The 22,160-nt window shown below is 45.1% G+C and overlaps 1 protein-coding gene across 3 annotated transcripts in view; it reads right to left on the bottom strand.

Moving 5' to 3' along the window:
- Positions 1-497: 497 nt before the first annotated feature.
- Positions 498-22,160, bottom strand: part of MAT1A (methionine adenosyltransferase 1A) — a 74,505-nt gene continuing 52,842 nt past the window's right edge. For 2 of the 3 annotated variants that reach the window (XM_072131141.1, XM_072131140.1), the window contains exon 9: positions 14,639-15,597. In XM_072131141.1, coding sequence (XP_071987242.1) covers positions 15,495-15,597 — 103 coding nt within the window. In that variant the 3' untranslated portion in view covers positions 14,639-15,494. Of the gene's footprint in view, positions 2,895-14,638; positions 15,598-22,160 lie in introns of those variants that run through there. The other variant, XM_072131142.1, reaches the window with a different exon arrangement.

The raw sequence follows: 22,160 nt of genomic DNA, 5'->3' as shown, positions 1-22,160 counted from the left end.
TGTGTTTAGGGGACTTTAACTTCTTTTTATTAAAAAAATTGTTTAATTAGTGTTTTTAACTTTTTTCTTTGCTTTCACAGGTTGGCTTGAACAAGCGATCCTCTGATTGCTTGTTCAAGCTATTCTTCACCTAATACAGTGTAATACCGATGTATTACACTGTATTATGTGACACACTGAGCATGCTGCACTCCGGTAAGCGTCGTAGGGCGGTCCGTTCCCAGTTAAATGCCCCTGACACTCCACGGTCAGCGCGACTGTTGCGTGTTAGGGGTTAACACCTACGATCGGAGAAATGTCCAATAGCGGGTGTTTAGAGGCGGGTGTCAGCTATAATACCGCCATGCAGTAATACTACGTCAAATGTCAGGAAATGGGTTATTATTGTATTCATGAATAGTACTTAGCAGGGCAATTGCTCATGAACAGTTAGAAATCACATGACCCTCGCACTGGAGAGAGCACCTTCGGCATCAAAACACATCGGACAGTTGTGATCAAGTTAAGTTATCCTTTATTTTATTCTTTAACAGAATAGAACAATAGACCCCACTACCACCACTACCTACTTCTAGCCTAAAATAATGGAAGAAAAATGATTCTGCTCACAGAATACCAGTCAGGTAGAACACAGAAAGAGTTAAAACTCAATGGGGGACATTTACATAAATTGTTGGTGTCTGCATTGGCTTGGTTACCGACTTGCTCATGGAAAGGAGATACATATTTATTATTGTGGAGTGTGCACATACATTTCTGGCACCAAGATCAGTTTCTGTCCCTGGGACCAAAATCTGTCCAGAGCTCCACAAATGTGTCTAGAAGTGGGTGCTGCACAATGCATTGGTGGCTGACCTCATCTGACACCTTGTCCAGTCTGAATTGGATGCCAGAAGGACAGGCAGCAGACACCCTAATGGGGTGAGTGTTTTTCCAGGTACACTTGTGTAATATGAGTGCAGTAGCACCGTTTTGTGTCCCTGCTAGACCAAATCTCTTTTGGTCTACTTTGCAGCAGCCAAAAATGGCTACAACACATATTAATTGGAAGACAAAGGTCCACATTTATCAGTAGTGACTACATGCAGTTTCCAGAGTGTGCTAGATTACTGAAGACTGACCTATGGTCAGGACCGGATTATTAGGGGGGGGGGGGGGGGAGGTTAAGCGCCCCCACCACTTTGCCCTGAAAGGGGCCCCCACCAAATGTGGGTGATGCAGGTGGTCATGTGAATTGCCCATAATGTATTTAAGTCTTTGCTCCTCGGGCCGGGCACCAACTTCAGTCTATGGCAGAGCGAGTGAACAATAAGTTCCCTGCTCTGACATAGACGATCAGAGGTATACAAAGAGGGCGCCAGTATCTTGAAATACCTTCGATACCCACTAGTATCTTGACACTGCAAGGGAAGGGAAGGAGGTTGGCACGTATCGGGGAAGCAATGGAAGGTGAGTACAATTTTATTATTTTATATAGTTATAAAATATGTATATAGTTATAAAAATACATCTGTATATAGTTATTATAAAGGGACTGTATATATTAATTATAGGAAGGCTGTATATAGTTATTATAGGGGGTTATATATAGATAATGCTGTGGGACTGAATATGGGTAATGTTGGAGGGGATGTATATAGTGATTACTGGGGGAGCTGTATATACTGATTGCTGGGGCAGCTGTGTATAGTGATTGTGGGGGAGCTATATATAGTAATTGCTGTGGGAGCTGATTGCTGGGGTAGATGTATATAGTTATAGGGGGGCTGTATATAGTTATTATTGGAGGCTGTATATAGTTGTTATAGGGGCTGTATATAGTTAATGCTGTGGGACTGTATATGGGTAATTTTGGGGGGCTGTATATATTTATTACTGGGGGCTTTATATATTTATTACTGCGGGATGTATACAGTGATTACAGCTGTATATAGTGATTGCTGAGGAGCTGTATATAGTGACTATTGGAAGTTTGTATATAATGATTGCTAGTGGAGCTGTATATAGTGATTGCTGGGAGAGCTTTATATAGTGATTACTGGGGAGGCTGCATATAGCGAATGCTGTTCCCTGTATGGACCACATTCAATGGGGGCCCCCACCAACCTTAATCTGGCCCTGCGCATGGTCTTCAATAATCTGTTACACCCTGCATGCACGTGATCGTGCAAAAAATGCACGTGAAAAAACTGTGAAAAAATGTGGGCAAATATCTGTTACTATGGAATGCACCTTACAAACTAAGCAGTTTTTCTTCATAAAGTGTAATAGAAAAATGTTCAAAACAATCAGACACCACATAAAAATTTAACTTGGTTAGGCTTGAATATTTCAAATTTGTTGTTAGATTTAGTAAATAACTTCATAGTATCATAGTCTATAGGGTTGAAAAAAGACAAAAAGTTCAACCAAGGAAGGGATACTTGATTTGTATTTTTAGCAAAACAGTAGATTTGGTTATCCAACATGTTAATGTTTACTGGTCCTTTTGAAGTTCATTACACAAGGTTTTTCTATTGCATAATGACACACAAAATATGTTATCTAAACACACATATTGATGATGGATTTTTGGATTTTGCACCAGAAACAGTTTCACCTATATTAATGATTAATGAAATACCAAATTATTTCAATTATTTTACTCAATACATGCACCTTTTAAATGTACAATTTGTTTTTGTCTAGTCCTGCTTTGTGAGCCATAACTTTTTAATTTTTTTTTCTGTCATGTAATAGCTGTTGTAGTTTTTTATGTCATTTGAAGTACATGACATTTATATTCTATTTTTTAAGACACTGCGGCTGCCTTCCAAAGCATGAAAAGGTCACAATCTCTGGCACACACAGAAAGGAAATTGCAACTTTTTGGCCTTTTGCGCCGCACACATCACCTGAAAAAAATTGGTGAAAATGGGCATTAGAGCAAGGCGATCAAGTACAGTAATGAAGGACAGGTTTTAATAAATTGGCAAAATGTTTTGTTTTTAATATCCTTGCGGTGTATTTCATTTATTAACTTTATACTGTAGACCAGTGATGGCTAACCTATGGCACTGGTGCCAGAGGTGGCACTCAGAGCCCTTTCTGTGGGCACCCAGGCCATCACCAGAGATGACTCCAGATATCTTCCTGCAGTCACAGACAGCCCAGGACTTCCTGTGCACAGAGCTATTTTAAAGTGACAGCTCTACCTGTGACTATTTTCTGCTTTATTGGTGTCCTCAGGTGCTGGTATCAATGAAAGCTGTGACAGAGAAGGGAGTATAAATCACAAATTAAATTTCTGTGTTGGCACTTTGCGATAAATAAGCGGGTCTTTGTTGTAGTTTGGGCACTCGGTCTCTAAAAGGTTTGCCATCACTGCTGTAGACTATAAAATCTACAATTAGACCTTATTTACATATTATTTGTTTTATTTTGTATCCTTGACACTATGTGGATTATTTTTTTTTTACAATAAAGCTGTAAATTATTTTGTGCTATAATCTTAATAATCATTTATGCAAAAGTTTCCACTTTTACCTTGACTTCAGTCTCATATCTCAAGATATGTGGAGCCAAAGGAATGTGAAAATACAAAGAAAAACTATGACTTCTATTATTTTTTCTTATATTTCGCTTTTAATAACTGTATGTATTACCTTAAAGGACATTTACCATCAGTTTTAGTGATGGTAGATGTGTCCTACTAAGATATTTCTGAGGAACTATGTTCCCCAGGACTGCTTTTATATTATTCTACACACTGTGATTGCTGCAATTTAGAGTTATAACAATGATTCAAATTTGCCTCATCATTGAATTTACCCACATTCTGTCCTGCCCGGTCCTGTCTGCCACCTCCTCTATGCACGGACAGGAACGGGTGGGACTTGTATAGGAAATGGAGGATGAATAAACAAAAAGACTAGGTGACAAAGCTGGAGCGCCTCAGGCTAAAAGAGTTATAATAAAATAAGTCCTGTAGAACATCGAACATCTTAATAGGACACATTTACCATCAGTAACTGATAGTACAGGTAGATGTTCTTTAAGGCATTTACTGTGTAAGGTGAATAAAAGTAGGTTGAATAACTGGTAACTGGTCAACTAATAATACTGGTCACTAGAGACGTGGTGATAGCATTTTTATAAGTTTTAGAATTTTTTCATCTTTACATAAAGCAGGCTACCCACAAGCGAGTTTGGTATGATTTCCTAGACGGAACCTTGTGTCACTGTACCAGACTCAGAATGTCAGTTCAGTCAGTTATACATGGTTCATTCAAGGTAGGCTAATTTGACATTACGTTTTACATATACGCTTAGCATATACATTGTGAAAGCTCCTGAGGATGACGCTGACCACTATATGTTGGATTTGCCAAGAGGTCTGCTCTCTCCTGCAGAGCGGAGTATGCGCTAAGCAGAGGTAATAGAAGGCTATAGGGATATGCCACTCACCAGGAGTGGAGATATGATGATGTCACTGCTCATATTAGGACAGTGACGTCACTGGGGAAACACCCCATATTTTGGCAGCAGCCAATCACCAGCTGCTGCCAAAGTAGTCTCCTCCCCCTGCATTCATTGGGGGAGAAGGGGTCCAGGGCAACTTATCCCACTGTATAAGCTTATACAGTGGAATACGCCTGTCTTATACATTAGTAAGTATGATATATGGCCAAAGGTACAACATATGGCTAAACATGATGTGAACCCAGCCTTAGACCCACTTTTAGCACTTTATTGCTTGTATGATACAATGCAAACCTGTTGTAGCAATACCATGACAGGTAAAATGTTAGGCCCTTTTGCTTCTGTTTGTTCCAGATAAATGTAGTAAGGGCAAATTCACATGGCCGTCTGCGGGGATGTACATGCGGGCGCACATTTGCGGCTGCATGTACATCCCCATAGACGGCAATAGCGGCGCGGCACAGATACGGTGCCACACTGTGTGTGCGGCCGTGCGCCGCTATTCTCTATGGAGGGAGGAGGGGCCGCCTCCTCCTCCTCTCCAGCACACGGCGGTATGTCCGCACGGCGGGCATACTGCTGTGTGAATGTACCCTAAGATGAAAAAATCAGTGGCAATTATTAAGCTCTCAGATGCTAAAGAACGAATTAGCGCTACACAAGGGCCTCACACGGGGAAAAGGGGCATAGGAAGAACTCCCTACCTTCTGTAAACAGATTAGCTAAAGTCAGTATTGACATGGCAGTAAAGGTAGTAAAGTTGTATAAGCATTATAACCTATCCCAGCCTGGGGCAGATTAAGAATGGGTTCTGGGCTGAATGAATATTATAGCCCCTACAAGTCATGACTTCACTTTCTACACATGGTACCAGAAACAAGTTTCTTGGAGAATGGAGAATGAAAACATGCAGTAGGGAAACAATTTGTGATTTCAGGAAGGTCTTCCAAGGGTCCTAAATGGCTCTTGTGCACATGTGTATTGAGAGCAGGAGCAGATGTATGAGGTTTTCATGGTGAAAGCCCCTTCATGTATAAAATTTGCATGGTGGTTTGGGTGGCTTTGTGCTCCCTAGAATCCTTGGGCCCAAACCGCCTATATTATAAGTCACTACTAGAGATGAGCGAACATGCTCGTCCGAGCTTGATGCTCGGTCGAGCATTAGGGTACTCGAAACTGCTCGTTGCTCGGACGAATACTTCGCCCGCTCGAGAAAATGGCAGCTCCCGCCGTTTTGCTTTTTGGCGGCCAGAAACAGAGCCAATCACAAGCCAGGAGACTCTGCACTCCACCCAGCATGACGTGGTACCCTTACACGTCGATAGCAGTGGTTGGCTGGCCTGATCAGGTGACCCTGGGATAGACTAGCCGCTGCCCGCGCTGCTCGGATCATTCTGTGTCTGGATGCCGCTAGGGAGAGAGCTGCTGCTGGTCAGGGAAAGCGTTAGGGTGTTCTATTAGCTTACTGTTAGGCAGGAGTGATTCTCAAAGAACCCAACAGCCCTTCTTAGGGCTACAATAACGTTCTACTTTTTTTATTTTAATTTGCATCTAGTACCATTTTGTGAGGAATTAGCAGGGGGACTTGCTACCGTTGTGTTTAGCTCTTAGTGGCACACATATCCATAGCAAAGACCGAAGTGGGAAAATTTAGTAGGGGTTGGATTTCAATTAGGCACTAACTCAGTGTCATCTCATCTGACAGTAGTGTGCTTTGATACTTGGCTAGAAAATAGCCATAGGAGAATACAAAGAGCTTACTTACGCATACAGTAGCGTTCTATATATTTGATTTCTGGTTGATCTGCTGGTGGCTGTACTTTCTGCAGTGCATGTACTAGCCAATTCTGAGCAATTTGTAGTGAGACTTGCGACCGCTGTGTTCTGCGCTTAGTGACGCACATATCCATAGCAAAGACCGAAGTGGGAAAATTTAGTAGGGGTTGGATTTCAATTAGGCACTAACTCAGTGTCATCTCATCTGACAGTAGTGTGCTTTGATACTTGGCTAGAAAATAGCCATAGGAGAATACAAAGAGCTTACTTACGCATACAGTAGCGTTCTATATATTTGATTTCTGGTTGATCTGCTGGTGGCTGTACTTTCTGCAGTGCATGTACTAGCCAATTCTGAGCAATTTGTAGTGAGACTTGCGACCGCTGTGTTCTGCGCTTAGTGACGCACATATCCATAGCAAAGACCGAAGTGGGAAAATTTAGTAGGGGTTGGATTTCAATTAGGCACTAACTCAGTGTCATCTCATCTGACAGTAGTGTGCTTTGATACTTGGCTAGAAAATAGCCATAGGAGAATACAAAGAGCTTACTTACGCATACAGTAGCGTTCTATATATTTGATTTCTGGTTGATCTGCTGGTGGCTGTACTTTCTGCAGTGCATGTACTAGCCAATTCTGAGCAATTTGTAGTGAGACTTGCAACCGCTGTGTTCTGCGCTTAGTGACACACATATCCATAGCAAAGACCGAAGTGGGAAAATTTAGTAGGGGTTGGATTTCAATTAGGCACTAACTCAGTGTCATCTCATCTGACAGTAGTGTGCTTTGATACTTGGCTAGAAAATAGCCATAGGAGAATACAAAGAGCTTACTTACGCATACAGTAGCGTTCTATATATTTGATTTCTGGTTGATCTGCTGGTGGCTGTACTTTCTGCAGTGCATGTACTAGCCAATTCTGAGCAATTTGTAGTGAGACTTGCGACCGCTGTGTTCTGCGCTTAGTGACGCACATATCCATAGCAAAGACCGAAGTGGGAAAATTTAGTAGGGGTTGGATTTCAATTAGGCACTAACTCAGTGTCATCTCATCTGGCATAGTAGTGTGCTTTGATACTTGGCTAGAAAATAGCCATAGGAGAATACAAAGAGCTTACTTACGCATACAGTAGCGTTCTATATATTTGATTTCTGGTTGATCTGCTGGTGGCTGTACTTTCTGCAGTGCATGTACTAGCCAATTCTGAGCAATTTGTAGTGAGACTTGCGACCGCTGTGTTCTGCGCTTAGTGACGCACATATCCATAGCAAAGACCGAAGTGGGAAAATTTAGTAGGGGTTGGATTTCAATTAGGCACTAACTCAGTGTCATCTCATCTGGCATAGTAGTGTGCTTTGATACTTGGCTAGAAAATAGCCATAGCAATAGGATAGCATTGTTTGGTTTTAAAAACTCAAAAAAAAACAAAAAACACAAAAAAAAAAAAACACACAAAAAAAAACAAAAAAAAGTAAAAAAAAAAATAAAGTTATAACTCTCATTTTAAAAATGTTTAACCCGAGGGCTAGGGGTAGAGGACGAGGGCGGGGACGTGGGCGTCCAACTACTGCAGGGGTCAGAGGCCGTGGTCCTGGGCGGGGTGAGACACCACCTGCTGATGAGGGAGCAGGGGAACGCCGCAGAGCTACACTCCCTAGGTTCATGTCTGAAGTTACTGGGACTCGTGGTAGAGCACTGTTGAGGCCAGAACAGTGCGAACAGGTGATGTCGTGGATTGCTGACAATGCTTCGAGCAATTTGTCCACCACCAGTCAGTCTTCCACGCAGTCCACCCATGTCACCGAAATCGCCACTCCTCCAGCTCCTGCACCTCAGCCTCCTCCCCCCCAGTCTGCCCCCTCCCAGGAAAATTTGGCATTTGAACCGGCATACTCTGAGGAACTGTTTTCTGGACCCTTCCCACAGTCACAAACCACTTGTCCGGTTGCTGCTGAGCAATTTTCCGATGCCCAGGTTTTCCAACAGTCACAGTCTGTGGGTGATGATGACCTTCTTGACGTAGTGGAAGTGTGTAAAGAGGTGTCCGACGATGAGGAGACACGGTTGTCAGACAGTGGGGAAGTTGTTGTCAGGGCAGGAAGTCCGAGGGGGGAGCAGACTGAGGGATCGGAGGATGATGAGGTGACAGACCCAAGCTGGGTTGAGAGGCCGGGTGAACACAGTGCTTCTGAGACGGAGGAGAGTCCTCGACCAGAACAGGTTGGAAGAGGCAGTGGTGGGGCCAGACGGAGAGGCAGGGCCAGAGCTGGTGCATCAGCGCCAAATGTGTCAACTAGTGAAGCTCCCGTGGCGAGGGCTCCTGCGGCGAGGGCTAGATCTTCAGAAGTCTGGAGGTTCTTTAAGGAAACACCGGATGACCGACGGACTGTGGTGTGCAACATTTGCCAAACCAGGCTCAGCAGGGGTTCCACCACTACTAGCTTAACTACCACCAGTATGCGCAGGCATATGAATGCTAAACACCCCACTCAGTGGCAACAAGCCCGTTCACCTCCGGCCGTGCACACCACTGCTCCTTCCCCTGTGTCAGCTGCTAGTCAGCCCCCTGCCCAGGACCCTGCCACAAAAACCCCATCGTCGCCTCCACGATCCTCCACAGCATCCACCAGCGTTCAGCTCTCCATACCCCAGACGCTGGAGCGGAAACGCAAATATAGTGCAACCCACCCGCACGCCCAAGCCCTTAATGTGCACATCTCCAGATTGCTTAGCCTGGAGATGCTGCCCTATAGGCTAGTAGAGACCGAGGCCTTTCGCAACCTCATGGCGGCGGCCGCCCCTCGGTATTCGGTCCCCAGCCGCCACTACTTTTCCCGATGTGCCGTCCCAGCCCTGCACCAGCACGTGTCAGACAACATCATCCGTGCCCTGACCAACGCCGTTTCTGACAAGGTCCACCTGACCACGGACACGTGGACGAGTGCTGCCGGGCAGGGCCACTATATATCGCTGACGGCACATTGGGTTAACTTGGTGGAGGCTGGGACCGAGCCTGACACTGGGGCTGCTCATATACTGCCGACGCCGAGGATTGCGGGGCCTACCTCGGTCCAGGTGTTTCAGGCCTACTATGCCTCCTCCTCCTCCCACCCCTCCTCCACCTCCTCCTCCGAACTACCATCCGTGGGCACGGCGCCATCAGTCGGTAGCTCTAGGCACAGCAGCAGTGCCGTCGCTAAGCGACAGCAGGCGGTGCTCAAACTGCTGAGCCTAGGCGACAAAAGGCACACCGCCCAAGAGCTATTACAGGGCATCACGGCGCAGACTGATCTGTGGCTGGCACCGCTGAACCTCAAGCCGGGAATGGTTGTGTGTGACAACGGCCGTAACCTGGTGGCGGCTCTGCAACTCGGCAGACTGACACATGTGCCATGCCGGGCCCATGTGTTAAATCTGATAGTTCAGCGTTTCCTCAAGACATACCCCAATCTGTCTGATTTGCTCACGAAGGTGCGCCGCATCTGTGCGCATTTCAGGAAGTCCAGCCCAGATGCTGCCACTCTCAGGGCAGCGCAGCGCCGCCTCCAACTGCCCGCTCACCGACTGTTGTGCGACGTGCCCACGAGGTGGAATTCAACACTGACCATGTTATCCAGAGTTTACCAGCAGCGCAGAGCGATTGTAGACTGCCAGATGTCAACTTCCACCAGAACTGGTAGTCAGGTCAGTCAGCTTCCTCAAGTCTACAATGAGGAGTGGACGTGGATGTCTGATATCTGTCAGGTGCTGAGTAACTTTGAGGAGTCAACACAGATGGTCAGTGGCGATGCCGCCATCATCAGCCTCAGCATCCCGCTGCTTGGCCTGTTGAAAAACTCTCTGGTCAGCATGAAGTCGGAAGCTTTGCGCTCGTCACAAGAGACAGGGGAAGAATATTCCCTTGTTGATAGCCAAAGCACCCTCAGGTCTGTTTCTCAGCGCATATCGGAGGAGGTGGAGGTGGAGGAGGATGAGGAGGAAGAGGAGGAGAATGTTGGTGAGACACAAGAGGGGACCATTGTTGAGTCCTTTACTGTTCAGCGTGTATGGGCAGAAGAAGAGGAGTTGGAGGAGTTGGAGGAGGAGGAAATGGACAGTCAGGCCAGTGAGGGGAGTGAATTCTTACGCGTTGGTACTCTGGCGCATATGGCAGATTTCATGCTAGGCTGCCTATCCCGTGACCCTCGCGTTCAAAGAATTTATTCCAGCACCGATTACTGGGTGTTCACTCTCCTGGACCCACGGTACAAGCAAAATCTTTCCACTCTCATCCCTGCAGAGGAAAGGAGTGTGAGAATGCATGAATACCAGCAGGCCCTGGTGCACAAGCTGAAACAGTATTTCCCTTCTGACAGCGCTAGCGGCAGAGTGCGTAGTTCTGCGGGACAAGTAGCGAGGGAGAGTAGGCGAGCAGGCAGCTTGTCCAGCACTGGCAAGGGTACGCTTTACAAGGCTTTTGCCAGCTTTATGTCACCCCAGCAAGACACTGTCACCTGTCCCCAGTCTCGGCAGAGTAGGGCTGATCTTTACAGAAAGATGGTGAGGGAGTACGTAGCTGACCATACCATCGTCCTAAATGATCACACAGCTCCCTACAACTACTGGGTTTCAAAGCTGGACATGTGGCACGAACTGGCGCTGTACGCCTTGGAGGTTCTTGCCTGCCCTGCCGCTAGCGTCTTGTCCGAGCGGGTTTTCAGTGCAGCTGGTGGCATCATCACCGATAAGCGTACACGCCTGTCGACTGACAGCGCTGACAGGCTGACGCTTATTAAAATGAATAAAGGCTGGATTTCTCAGAATTTCCAATCTCCACCAGGTGAAGGAAGCTCAACCTGAATAATTGATCCACTCCTCCTCCTCCTCATTTTCCTCCTTCTCCTCCTCTTTGTACAGTAAAGCAGAGGAAAATGGCTATTTTTTGACAGGGCCCACTGGCTCTTGCTATAGTACTTCATGCATTTAATTTTTCTGGAGGGCCACCTACCCGGTCCTCTGTTTGAAACAATTTTTGTGAGTGCCACATACAGGCACTCAATCTATTCCATTTTACTGGAGGGCCACCTACCTGCTCCTCTGGTTTGAAAAAATTTTGGGACTGCCACATACAGGCACTCAATCTATTCCATTTTACTGCAGGGCCACCTACCTGCTCCTCTGGTTTGAAACATTTTTGGGACTGCCACATACAGGCACTCAATCTATTCCATTTTACTGGAGGGCCACCTACCTGCTCCTCTGGTTTGAAAAATTTTTGGGACTGCCACATACAGGCACTCAATCTATTCCATTTTACTGCAGGGCCACCTACCTGCTCCTCTGGTTTGAAACATTTTTGGGACTGCCACATACAGGCACTCAATCTATTCCATTTTACTGCAGGGCCACCTACCTGCTCCTCTGGTTTGAAACATTTTTGGGACTGCCACATACAGGCACTCAATCTATTCCATTTTACTGCAGGGCCACCTACCTGCTCCTCTGGTTTGAAACATTTTTGGGACTGCCACATACAGGCACTCAATCTATTCCATTTTACTGGAGGGCCACCTACCTGCTCCTCTGGTTTGAAAAATTTTTGGGACTGCCACATACAGGCACTCAATCTATTCCATTTTACTGCAGGGCCACCTACCTGCTCCTCTGGTTTGAAACATTTTTGGGACTGCCACATACAGGCACTCAATCTATTCCATTTTACTGGAGGGCCACCTACCTGCTCCTCTGGTTTGAAAAATGTTTGGGACTGCCACATACAGGCACTATCCAAATTAAATTGTCTCCATAGCAGCCTCCACACGTTGTCTCCATTGCTACCTCCAAAAGTCGTCCATATAGCTGCCTCCATACATCGTCCCTTTATCAAACGAGGTGTGTCAGGCAGAAATTTGGGTTGTTTTCATGGATTACACATCAAAGTTGTTAACTTTGTCGCCACCCTGCTGTGTTATCCACAAAATATACTGGCAAACTTTTACCATTTAGGGATATTATTTCAGCGCTTCTTGCGCATCTGTTTACATTCCCCTCACCCGCCATATCCTAAACTTATAAGAACGCTACTACACTTGATCTTATACAAAAGGTTCTTAGAAGTGCTGTTTGGGGAGTAGCCTAGAGACAGGGGCTTGAATTGGCGAAAGCTCGCCTGGCAGCGGAGCGCCAGCTCCATGCGCATCATGCGCTTCTTGCGCATCTGTTTACATTCCCCTCACCCGCCATATCCCAAACTTATAAGAACGCTACTACACTTAACTTGGTGCAGGCTGGGACCGAGTCTGACCCTGGGGCTGGTCATATACTGCTGACGCAGAGAATTGCGGGGCCTACCTCGGTCCAGGTCTCAAAGGCCTACTATACCTCCTCCCACCCCTCCTCCACCTCCTCCTCCTCCTCCTCCGAATTACCATCCGTGGGCATGGCGCCATCAGTCGGTAGCTCTAGGCACAGCAGCAGTGCCGTCGCTAAGCGACAGCAGGCGGTGCTGAAACTGCTGAGCCTAGGCGATAAAAGGCACACCGCCCAAGAGCTATTACAGGGCATTCCACATCAAAGTTGTTAACTTTGTCGCCACCCTGCTGTGTAATCCACAAAATATACTTGCAAACTTTTACCATTTAGGGATATTATTTCAGCGCTTCTTGCGCATCTGTTTACATTCCCCTCACCCGCCATATCCTAAACTTATAAGAACGCTACTACACTTGATCTTATACAAAAGGTTCTTAGAAGTGCTGTTTGGGGAGTAGCCTAGAGACAGGGGCTTGGATTGGCAAAAGCTCGCCTGGCTGCAGAGCGCCAGCTCCATCCCAAGATCCAACTAACATAGTTGCAGCACCTTTAATCTACTACTAGTTCACTGCCTCCATAATAATAATAATAATAATCTTTATTTATATAGCGCCATCATATTCCGTAGCGCTTTACAAATCATAGGAAACAAATACAAATGTATTGTAACAGAGCACAACATTTGTATGGAACAACAGGAGTGAGGTCCCTGCTCGCCAGAGCTTACGGTTTATGAAGATGATGGGGTAACACGAGGTAAAAGAATATTTAACGGTCAAGCCATTCTTCTTAGGGAATAGAACAAAATATAATAAATGGAATTGCTGTCGCTTGAACCACTCAGCCGTCATCTTATATACCAGGTCCAGGGTGAATGGGACTGCAGAGAAGTCTGGTGCCTGTTGGTTGCTGGATAACAGATGGGAGGACGACACAGGACGGGTTAGTAGAAGAGTTAAAACTTCATGCAGTTAATGAGTGTTATAGGCTTGCCTAAAGAAATGGGTTTTAAGAGCACGTTTGAAACTTTGGAGGTTAGGTATTAGTCTGATAGTCCAGGGCAGAGCATTCCATAGAATTGGTGCAGCTCTAGAGAAGTCTTGGAGACGCGAGTGGGAGGTCCGCACTAGGGTAGAGGTTAATCTAAGATCACTGGCGGATCTAAGAGCACGGGTTGGGCGATAGACTGAGATAAGAGAGGAGAGGTAGGGGGGTGCAGCATTATACAGAGCTTTATGGATGAGGGTTATTATTATTTTAAACTGTATTCGAAAGGAGACTGGCAGCCAGTGCAGCGACTGGCATGAACTGTAAGCATACATGGTCCCCTTATCAAACGAGCTGTGTCAGGCAGAATTTTGGGTTGTTTTCATGGCTTCCATGTTAACTTTGTCGCCACCCTGCTGTGTAATCCACAAAATATACTGGCAAACTTTTATCATGTACCGATATTATTTGAGCGCTTCTTGCTCACCTCCTTTGGTTCCTCTCTGACACCCATTGGTTTGAAGCCTGAGTCCAATTAGGGTATGTCGCCATGCCACTCTCTAGCCTGCTGCCGCTGCCTCTGCCTCTGCATGCCGTCCCCTATAGTGTCAGGGTCAATTATTGGATGTTTTACATGCTATCTAGCTTCATTCTGTCACTCTGTCATGGCCATGCTGTTGCCCATAATTTCGGCATAATGGTGCGATTAAGCAGCCTCAGAGGCATCCATGCATGCTGCCCCTGCTGTTTCCTGTCCATTTCCGTGGTGTTTCCATCCTTTTCTGAGGTTCCCAGGTGTTTGGCCAAGCTTCCCTGTGCAGAGCCTTGGTCCCCTTGAAAAATGCTCGAGTCTCCCATTGACTTCAATGGGGTTCGTTATTCGAGACGAGCACTCGAGCATCGGGAAAAGTTCGTCTCGAATAACGAGTACCCGAGCATTTTAGTGTTCGCTCATCTCTAGTCACTACTGATCCCAGTCAGGGTAGAAGGTTGTTAGCTGTAATATATAGATGATAGCAGAGAACACACTACAAACCCCAATGCTGCATCTTTGCAGCAGATGTTGAGAAGGGTTTAAATACAAAGTGTTATTACAATGATATTAATATCTCTGCTAGAAATCACATTCCAACCTTTATTGTTATTGTTATGCATGAGTGGACTTGATAATGCGTAATATGTGAGCCTAATAGTGGATTCACACTTTCAGTGTCGGTTCGTGAACCTCACTGCTGGAGACTGAACTCTGTCCATAATATTGATAAATGATGCGTAGAGGTCTTGTTTCCCCGACATTGTAATGTTGGCTCTGCAGCATATCAGGAAAACAAGAAATCTCTGCATCACACATCATTATATATATAATATTATGCAAGGATTTCAGTCCCTAGCAGAGTGATCAGCCCATGACATAGCCCTTTTCAGATTCCGAGGGGGCCTAAAAAAAGACAAAAAGAAAACTTAGTAAGGATACTACTAAATAAAAGCAGACAGAATACCTGAAAACTATAATGAATGCATAGCTGGTTAGAAGATTTTCCAAATACTAAAATGGATCATAATGTTTTCTATATGTAAGCTGAAATGTATCCCAAGATAAGGCTCGACATTGTCAAAAGCAAAAATAAAGTAAAAAAGGTTGTCAAAGAGACAAAATTTCCAGTTATTAATGACATGAAACAAAGTTATATTGTTAGGTCACGTGGTGCAGTTCTTAAGACATAACCCTGCTAGAAATCTATGCCTTGACTATTTTCACATATTACATATATGTGTTAACAGTAGACAGGCACAGAACAAATTACACAAGTGTATCTGTTTTAGTTTCACGTCCAGAAGATTCATTCTTTGCTATTGTATTGTGATGTTTTCCCAGTGCCATAACGAATGTTAATGAATGTTTAGGTAGGAATTCCTGAAGGTGAATTATGTCCTATTTTATCTCATTTCCTGTATTATCAGTTCCTGTGTCTGTGGTTAAAACACCAGTTTCTTTGGTACTTCCCAAGGAAATCCATCTCTGCCAAAATGCCCATAACATGCAGTCATCTGGTATATTGGCTTCTTCAAATCAAGATCCCTGTAAAAGGATATAAAATGATGTTATATCTTCATTTATTAGTACACTACAATTACTGTCTTAAAGACTCTCTGTACCTTGTGTGGCTGAACAAAAGGGACCATATCAAAGGGGCAGATGCAACATTGTACACACTAACTTACCTAGATATAAGGCAATACTGGTAAATCTGCCACAATTAATTTATAGCTCATTCTCCTGTTCCATAAAACCCCCGTTGAAACAGCAGAGTACATAATCTCTCCCTCTGTCTCTGTCTCTCTCTCATGCCTAATGGCAGTTTTTAATATAGAATCAGAAAAAAATATCATGGTGTACTCAGCATCAGGATATATGCACAATCCAATAAAGGAAAATATCTCCATACACAAAACACATGTCAAAACTTTATATAGTCTGTGCAGCGTTGTGGTATGAAGCCTTCAACTCCCAAGAGCAGGGATACTGATCTGTATTTCATGAACTACACCCACACATATGAGGTGAGAACATAAGAGACACAATTGTATCTCTCACTCTATGAGAAATAAGCATTTGATGGTGAATCTTAGTGTTATGTCATAACTGGGCTCTGTGATCACTGTGCTCGGCTATCTCCTTCATTCCCAGATAACAGAAAGGACTGGCGGTGTCCCAGCAGTTTTACCGTTTTTGCCTCACTCTGCAAAGTATATGTTTTGTACTGTGCAAATACACAGGATGGAAAGATGAAGCAAGGTTTGTCTTTCCATCTGGCTACTTCCTGTTCAGTGACATATACACTCAGTGGAGGCCATTGGAGGTAATAGGGGGCAGATGCAGTTTAATGCATCTGAGTGTATGCTCAGAGAGGTCCTCTGAGATGTCACTGTCCTTAAAAGGATAGTGATATAACTTGGGATAACACCCTGAACATAGGCAGCAGTCAATACATTCACATTGAGAAAGTTATGGATAGATATTCATAGATATTCACATTTTAAACTCCTAAAACATAGTGCTAATGTATAGAGAACCTGACATAACAGTTCATTAACCCTTAGGCTTTGAGAGGTAGAATGTTCATGTGAGATATCTAGCATTGGGTGTGGCTGATGAAAGTTTATAAAAGGGACCACCACTTAGCCATGTGCTCAGTCTCAGGCCTCATGCACACGACCGTATGGTCTTTAGTGTTCTGTATATGTGGCCGTTTAAATGGCGCCTCAGTCTGTGGGTCACAGTGTAGAGATTACACAGTATTCAAGGATCTACTGGGAGTGTCAGTCACACACAACAGTATAAGCAGCCTAACAGACAGCCCATAACATTGGAAAGCAGCTCACAATGAGAAAGATTAATAGGACCACACCAAGTTAAAGGATCAAGGACCCACAAGTCAGACTATCTCCAGAAACAGTTGATTGGTGTGCATGCTAGGGATCTATCTTTCTGTATATCCCCATACTTTTCACACATAGGGCAGCTTCAGCCTAAAACTATCTGCACAAATTGTGGTTTTTATGTGTGTTTGTATTTTTGTCTATTTAGTATTGTGTTTTTTGTGAGGATTTTCCATATGTGTTTTTTTCCCTCATTTTTTCACGTCCCTTTTGGCTGAGGGAATTCTGCTTGAAAACAGCACGTTGATGCAGATTGTCACTCTCCCATTGACTGCCATGTAAAAAAAATATGCACAAAAGTAACATGCTCATTATTTTATTTTCCGCACTGAGCTACAATTTCCGCAAGGAAAAAAAGGGGGCGTTTACATTACTTTTTCTAAACCACTTTAGCTCTAATGCTTCTCTATTCCGCTGCACCAAAATCTGTGCATTAAATCTGCACAGAAATCTCATTGTGCACAGATAGACTTAAAAGTAAAGCACTGTAATTGCAATAATTGCATGTTCCCCAATTTTATGGACATTTGTTTCTGCAAAGTTGTAAGTAAATTGAGCAGTGATGTGCTCACCTCTCCTGCCTCCTGGCCATTGTGTATATAAGCACCAAGGGGACTCGAAATCACTATGTGTGTGCCAGGAAATTACACACAAGCTAGGTGTTTGCCTTGTGGGTAACAAACCCTTAGGGCACTTCACATTTTGTATTCTGTTTGCGTTTACATAGCGTTTTGTAAATGCAAGCATTAACAGTAATGTAATTAGGCAAACCACCTCTCCTCAGATGTTGTAATGTGTTTCAAAATGCAACGTAAATGCAAACAATGTGTGAACGTGGCCTTACAACCACCTTTTCACTATAAAGACCAATAGAATTAATATGCTAACCATCATGACTAGAGATGAGCGAGCACTAAAATGCTCGGGTACTCGTTATTCGAGATGAACTTTTCCCGATGCTCGAGTGCTCGTCTCGAATAACGAGCCCCATTGAAGTCAATGGGAGACTCGAGCATTTTTCAAGGGGACCAAGGCTCTGCACAGGGAAGCTTGGCCAAACACCTGGGAACCTCAGAAAAGGATGGAAACACCACGGAAATGGACAGGAAACAGCAGGGGCAGCATGCATGGATGCCTCTGAGGCTGCTTAATCGCACCATTATGCCAAAATTATGGGCAACAGCATGGCCATGACAGAGTGACCGAATGAGGCTACAGAAGCATCTAAAACATGCAATAATTGACCCTGACACTATAGGGGACGGCATGCAGAGGCAGCGGCAGCAGTGGCAGGCTAGAGAGTCTCATGGCGACATACCCTAAATGGACTCAGGTTTCACCAAACGGTATATTTAGTCGATAACACAGCATGGTGGCGACATAGTGACCAAGTTCCATAACGTATCTGGTGAAACACCCTAAAAATGAGCCTGACACAGCTCTTTTGATAAGGGGACAACATGTGGAGGCAGCCATGGAGATGACTTCCATGATTAAGAGCGACAGTATGGGGCATTCATATTGCACTGCTATGATTGCAACTTCAGGTCTCCAGCATGGCGGCGACAGATGGGCCGAGTTCCACTATGTATCTGGTGAAACACCTGAAAATTCTGCCTGACACAGCTCGTTTGATAAGGGGATGATATGCTGCATATCCTCTCGTGCTGCAGCGTCTGGGGTATAGAGAGTTGAAATGAGACATTGGTGGACGCTGTGGAGGATTGTGGAGGCAAAATGGACAGGAAACAGCAGGGGCAGCATGCATGGATGCCTCTGAGGCTGCCTAATCTTGGGATGGAGCTGGCGGTCCAGTGCCAGGCGAGATTTCGCCTGTCCAAGCCCCTGTCTCTCGGCTCCTCCCCACCCAAAATGGGCCTGTGGGCCAGAAGCGTTTACTTTGAAAAAATTATAATTTTCAAAGCAGGCCGGGTCGTTTGAATATTTCACCTAGGAATAATGGAATAGCATAGTGGTTCTATTTTTAATTGTTTTTACGGAAATGGTTCCATGATTAAGAGCAACAGTATGGGGCATCCATATTGCACTGCTATGATTGCAACTTCAGGTCTCCAGCATGGCGGCGACAGATGGGCCGCGTTCCACTATGTATCTAGTGAAACACCTGAAATTTCTGCCTGAAACAGCTCGTTTGATAAGGGGACGATGTATGGAGGCAGTGAACTAGTAGTAGATTAAAGGTGCTGCAGTTAAAACTATGTTAGTTGGATCTTGAGATGGAGCTGGCGCTCCGCTGCCAGGCGAGCTTTCGCCAATCCAAGCCCCTGTCTCTAGGCTACTCCCCAAACAGCACTTCTAAGAACCTTTTGTATAAGATCAAGTGTAGTAGCGTTCTTATAAGTTTAGGATATGGCGGGTGAGGGGAATGTAAACAGATGCGCAAGAAGCGCTGAAATAAAAATTGGTAAATGATAAAAGTTTGCCAGTATATTTTGTGGATTACACAGCAGGGTGGCGACAAAGTTAACAAGTTTTATGTGGAAGCCATGAAAACAACCCAAAATTCTGCCCGACACAGCTCGTTTGATAAGGGGACGATGTATGGAGGCAGTGAACTAGTAGTAGATTAAAGGTGCTGCAGTTAAAACTATGTTAGTTGGATCTTGAGATGGAGCTGGCGCTCCGCAGCCAGGCGAGCTTTCGCCAATCCAAGCCCCTGTCTCTAGGCTACTCCCCAAATAGCACTTCTAAGAACCTTTTGTATAAGATCAAGTGTAGTAGCGTTCTTATAAGTTTAGGATATGGCGGGTGAGGGGAATGTAAACAAATGCCCAAGAAGCGCTGAAATAATATTGGTAAATGATAAAAGTTTGCCAGTATATTTTGTGGATTACACAGCAGGGTGGCGACAAAGTTAACAAGTTTGATGTGGAAGCCATGAAAACAACCCAAAATTCTGCTTGACACAGCTCGTTTGATAAGGGGACGATGTATGGAGGCAGTGAACTAGTAGTAGATTAAAGGTGCTGCAGTTAAAACTATGTTAGTTGGATCTTGAGATGGAGCTGGTGCTCCGCAGCCAGGCGAGCTTTCGCCAATCCAAGCCCGTGTCTCTAGGCTACTCCCCAAACAGCACTTCTAAGAACCTTTTGTATAAGATCAAGTGTAGTAGTGTTCTTATAAGTTTAGGATATGGCGGGTGAGGGGAATGTAAACAGATGCGCAAGAAGCGCTGAAATAATATTGGTAAATGATAAAAGTTTGCCAGTATATTTGGTGGATTACACAGCAGGGTGGCGACAAAGTTAACAAGTTTGATGTGGAAGCCATGAAAACAACCCAAAATTCTCCCTGACACAGTTCGTTTGATAAGGGGACGATGTATGGAGGCAGTGAACTAGTAGTAGATTAAAGGTGCTGCAGTTAAAACTATGTTAGTCGGATCTTGAGATGGAACTGGCGCTCCGCAGCCAGGCGAGCTTTCGCCAATCCAAGCCCCTGTCTCTAGGCTACTCCCCAAACAGCACTTCTAAGAACCTTTTGTATAAGATCAAGTGTAGTAGCGTTCTTATAAGTTTAGGATATGGTGGGTGAAGGGAATGTAAATAGATGCGCAAGAAGCGCTGAAATAATATTGGTAAATTATAAAAGTTTGCCAGTATATTTTGAGGATTACACAGCAGGGTGGCGACAAAGTTAACAAGTTTGATGTGGAATCCATGAAAACAACCCAAAATTCTGCTTGACACAGTTCGTTTGATAAGGAGACCATGTATGGAGGCAGCTATATGGACGACTTTTGGAGGCAGCTGTGGCGATGACGTGTGGAGGTAGCAATGGAGACAACGTGTGGAGCCAGCTAAAAAGACGACATGTGGAGGCTGCTATGGAGACAATTTAATTTGGATAGTGCCTGTATGTGGCAGTCCAAATAAGTTTTCAAACCAGAGGAGCAGGTAGGTGGTCCTCCAGAAAAATTAAATAGATTTAGTGCCTGTATGTGGCACTCCCAAAAATTGCTTAAAACAGAGGACCGGGTAGGTGGCCCTCCAGAAAAATTAAATACATAGAGTACTATAGCTAGAGCCAGTTGGCCCTGGCAAAAAATAGCCAGTTTCCTATGCTTTAGTGTACAAAGAGGAGGAGAAGGAGGACAATGAGGAGGAGGAGTGCATACATTATTCAGGTTGAGCTTCTTTCACCTGTTGGAGAATGAAAATCCGGAGAAATCCAGGCTTTATTCATCTTGATAAGCGTCAGCCTGTCAGCGCTGTCAGTCGACAGGCGTGTACGCTTATCGGTGATGATGCCACCAGCTGCACTGAAAACCCGCTCGGACAACACGCTAGCGGCAGGGCAGGCAAGAACCTCCAAGGCGTACAGCGCCAGTTCGTGCCACATGTCCAGCTTTGAAACCCAGTAGTTGTAGGGAGTTGTGTGATCATTTAGGACGATGGTATGGTCAGCTACGTACTCCCTCACCATCTTTCTGTAAAGATCAGCCCTACTCTGCCGAGACTGGGGACAGGTGACAGTGTCTTGCTGGGGTGACATAAAACTGGCAAAGGCCTTGTAAAGCGTACCCCTGCCAGTGCTGGACAAGCTGCCTGCTCGCCTACTCTCCCTCGCTACTTGTCCCGCAGAAGTACGCCCTCTGCCGCTAGCGCTGTCAGAAGGGAAATACTGTTTCAGCTTGTGCACCAGGGCCTGCTGGTATTCATGCATTCTCACACTCCTTTCCTCTCCAGGGATGAGAGTGGAAAGATTTTGCTTGTACCGTGGGTCCAGGAGAGTGAATACCCAGTAATCGGTGCTGGAATAAATTCTTTGAACGCGAGGGTCACGGGATAGGCAGCCTAGCATGAAATCTGCCATATGCGCCAGAGTCCCAACGCGCAAAAATTCACTCCCCTCACTGGCCTGACTCTCCATTTCCTCCTCCTCCAACTCCTCTTCTTCTGCCCATACACGCTGAACAGTGAAGGACTGAACAATGGTCCCCTCTTCTGTCTCGCCAACATTCTCCTCCTCTTCCTCCTCATCCTCCTCCACCTCCTCCGATATGCGCTGAGAAACAGACCTAAGGGTGCTTTGGCTATCAACAAGGGAATCTTCTTCCCCCGTCTCTTGTGACGAGCGCAAAGCTTCCGACTTCATGCTGACCAGAGAGTTTTTCAACAGGCCAAGCAGCGGGATAGTGAGGCTGATGATGGCGGCATCGCCACTGACCATCTGTGTTGA

Source organism: Engystomops pustulosus, chromosome 11 (genome assembly GCF_040894005.1).
Source record: "Engystomops pustulosus chromosome 11, aEngPut4.maternal, whole genome shotgun sequence".
NCBI lineage: Eukaryota > Metazoa > Chordata > Amphibia > Anura > Leptodactylidae > Engystomops > Engystomops pustulosus.
Note: the sequence above shows the minus strand (reverse complement) of the source record. Positions and strands in the feature narration are given on the sequence as shown.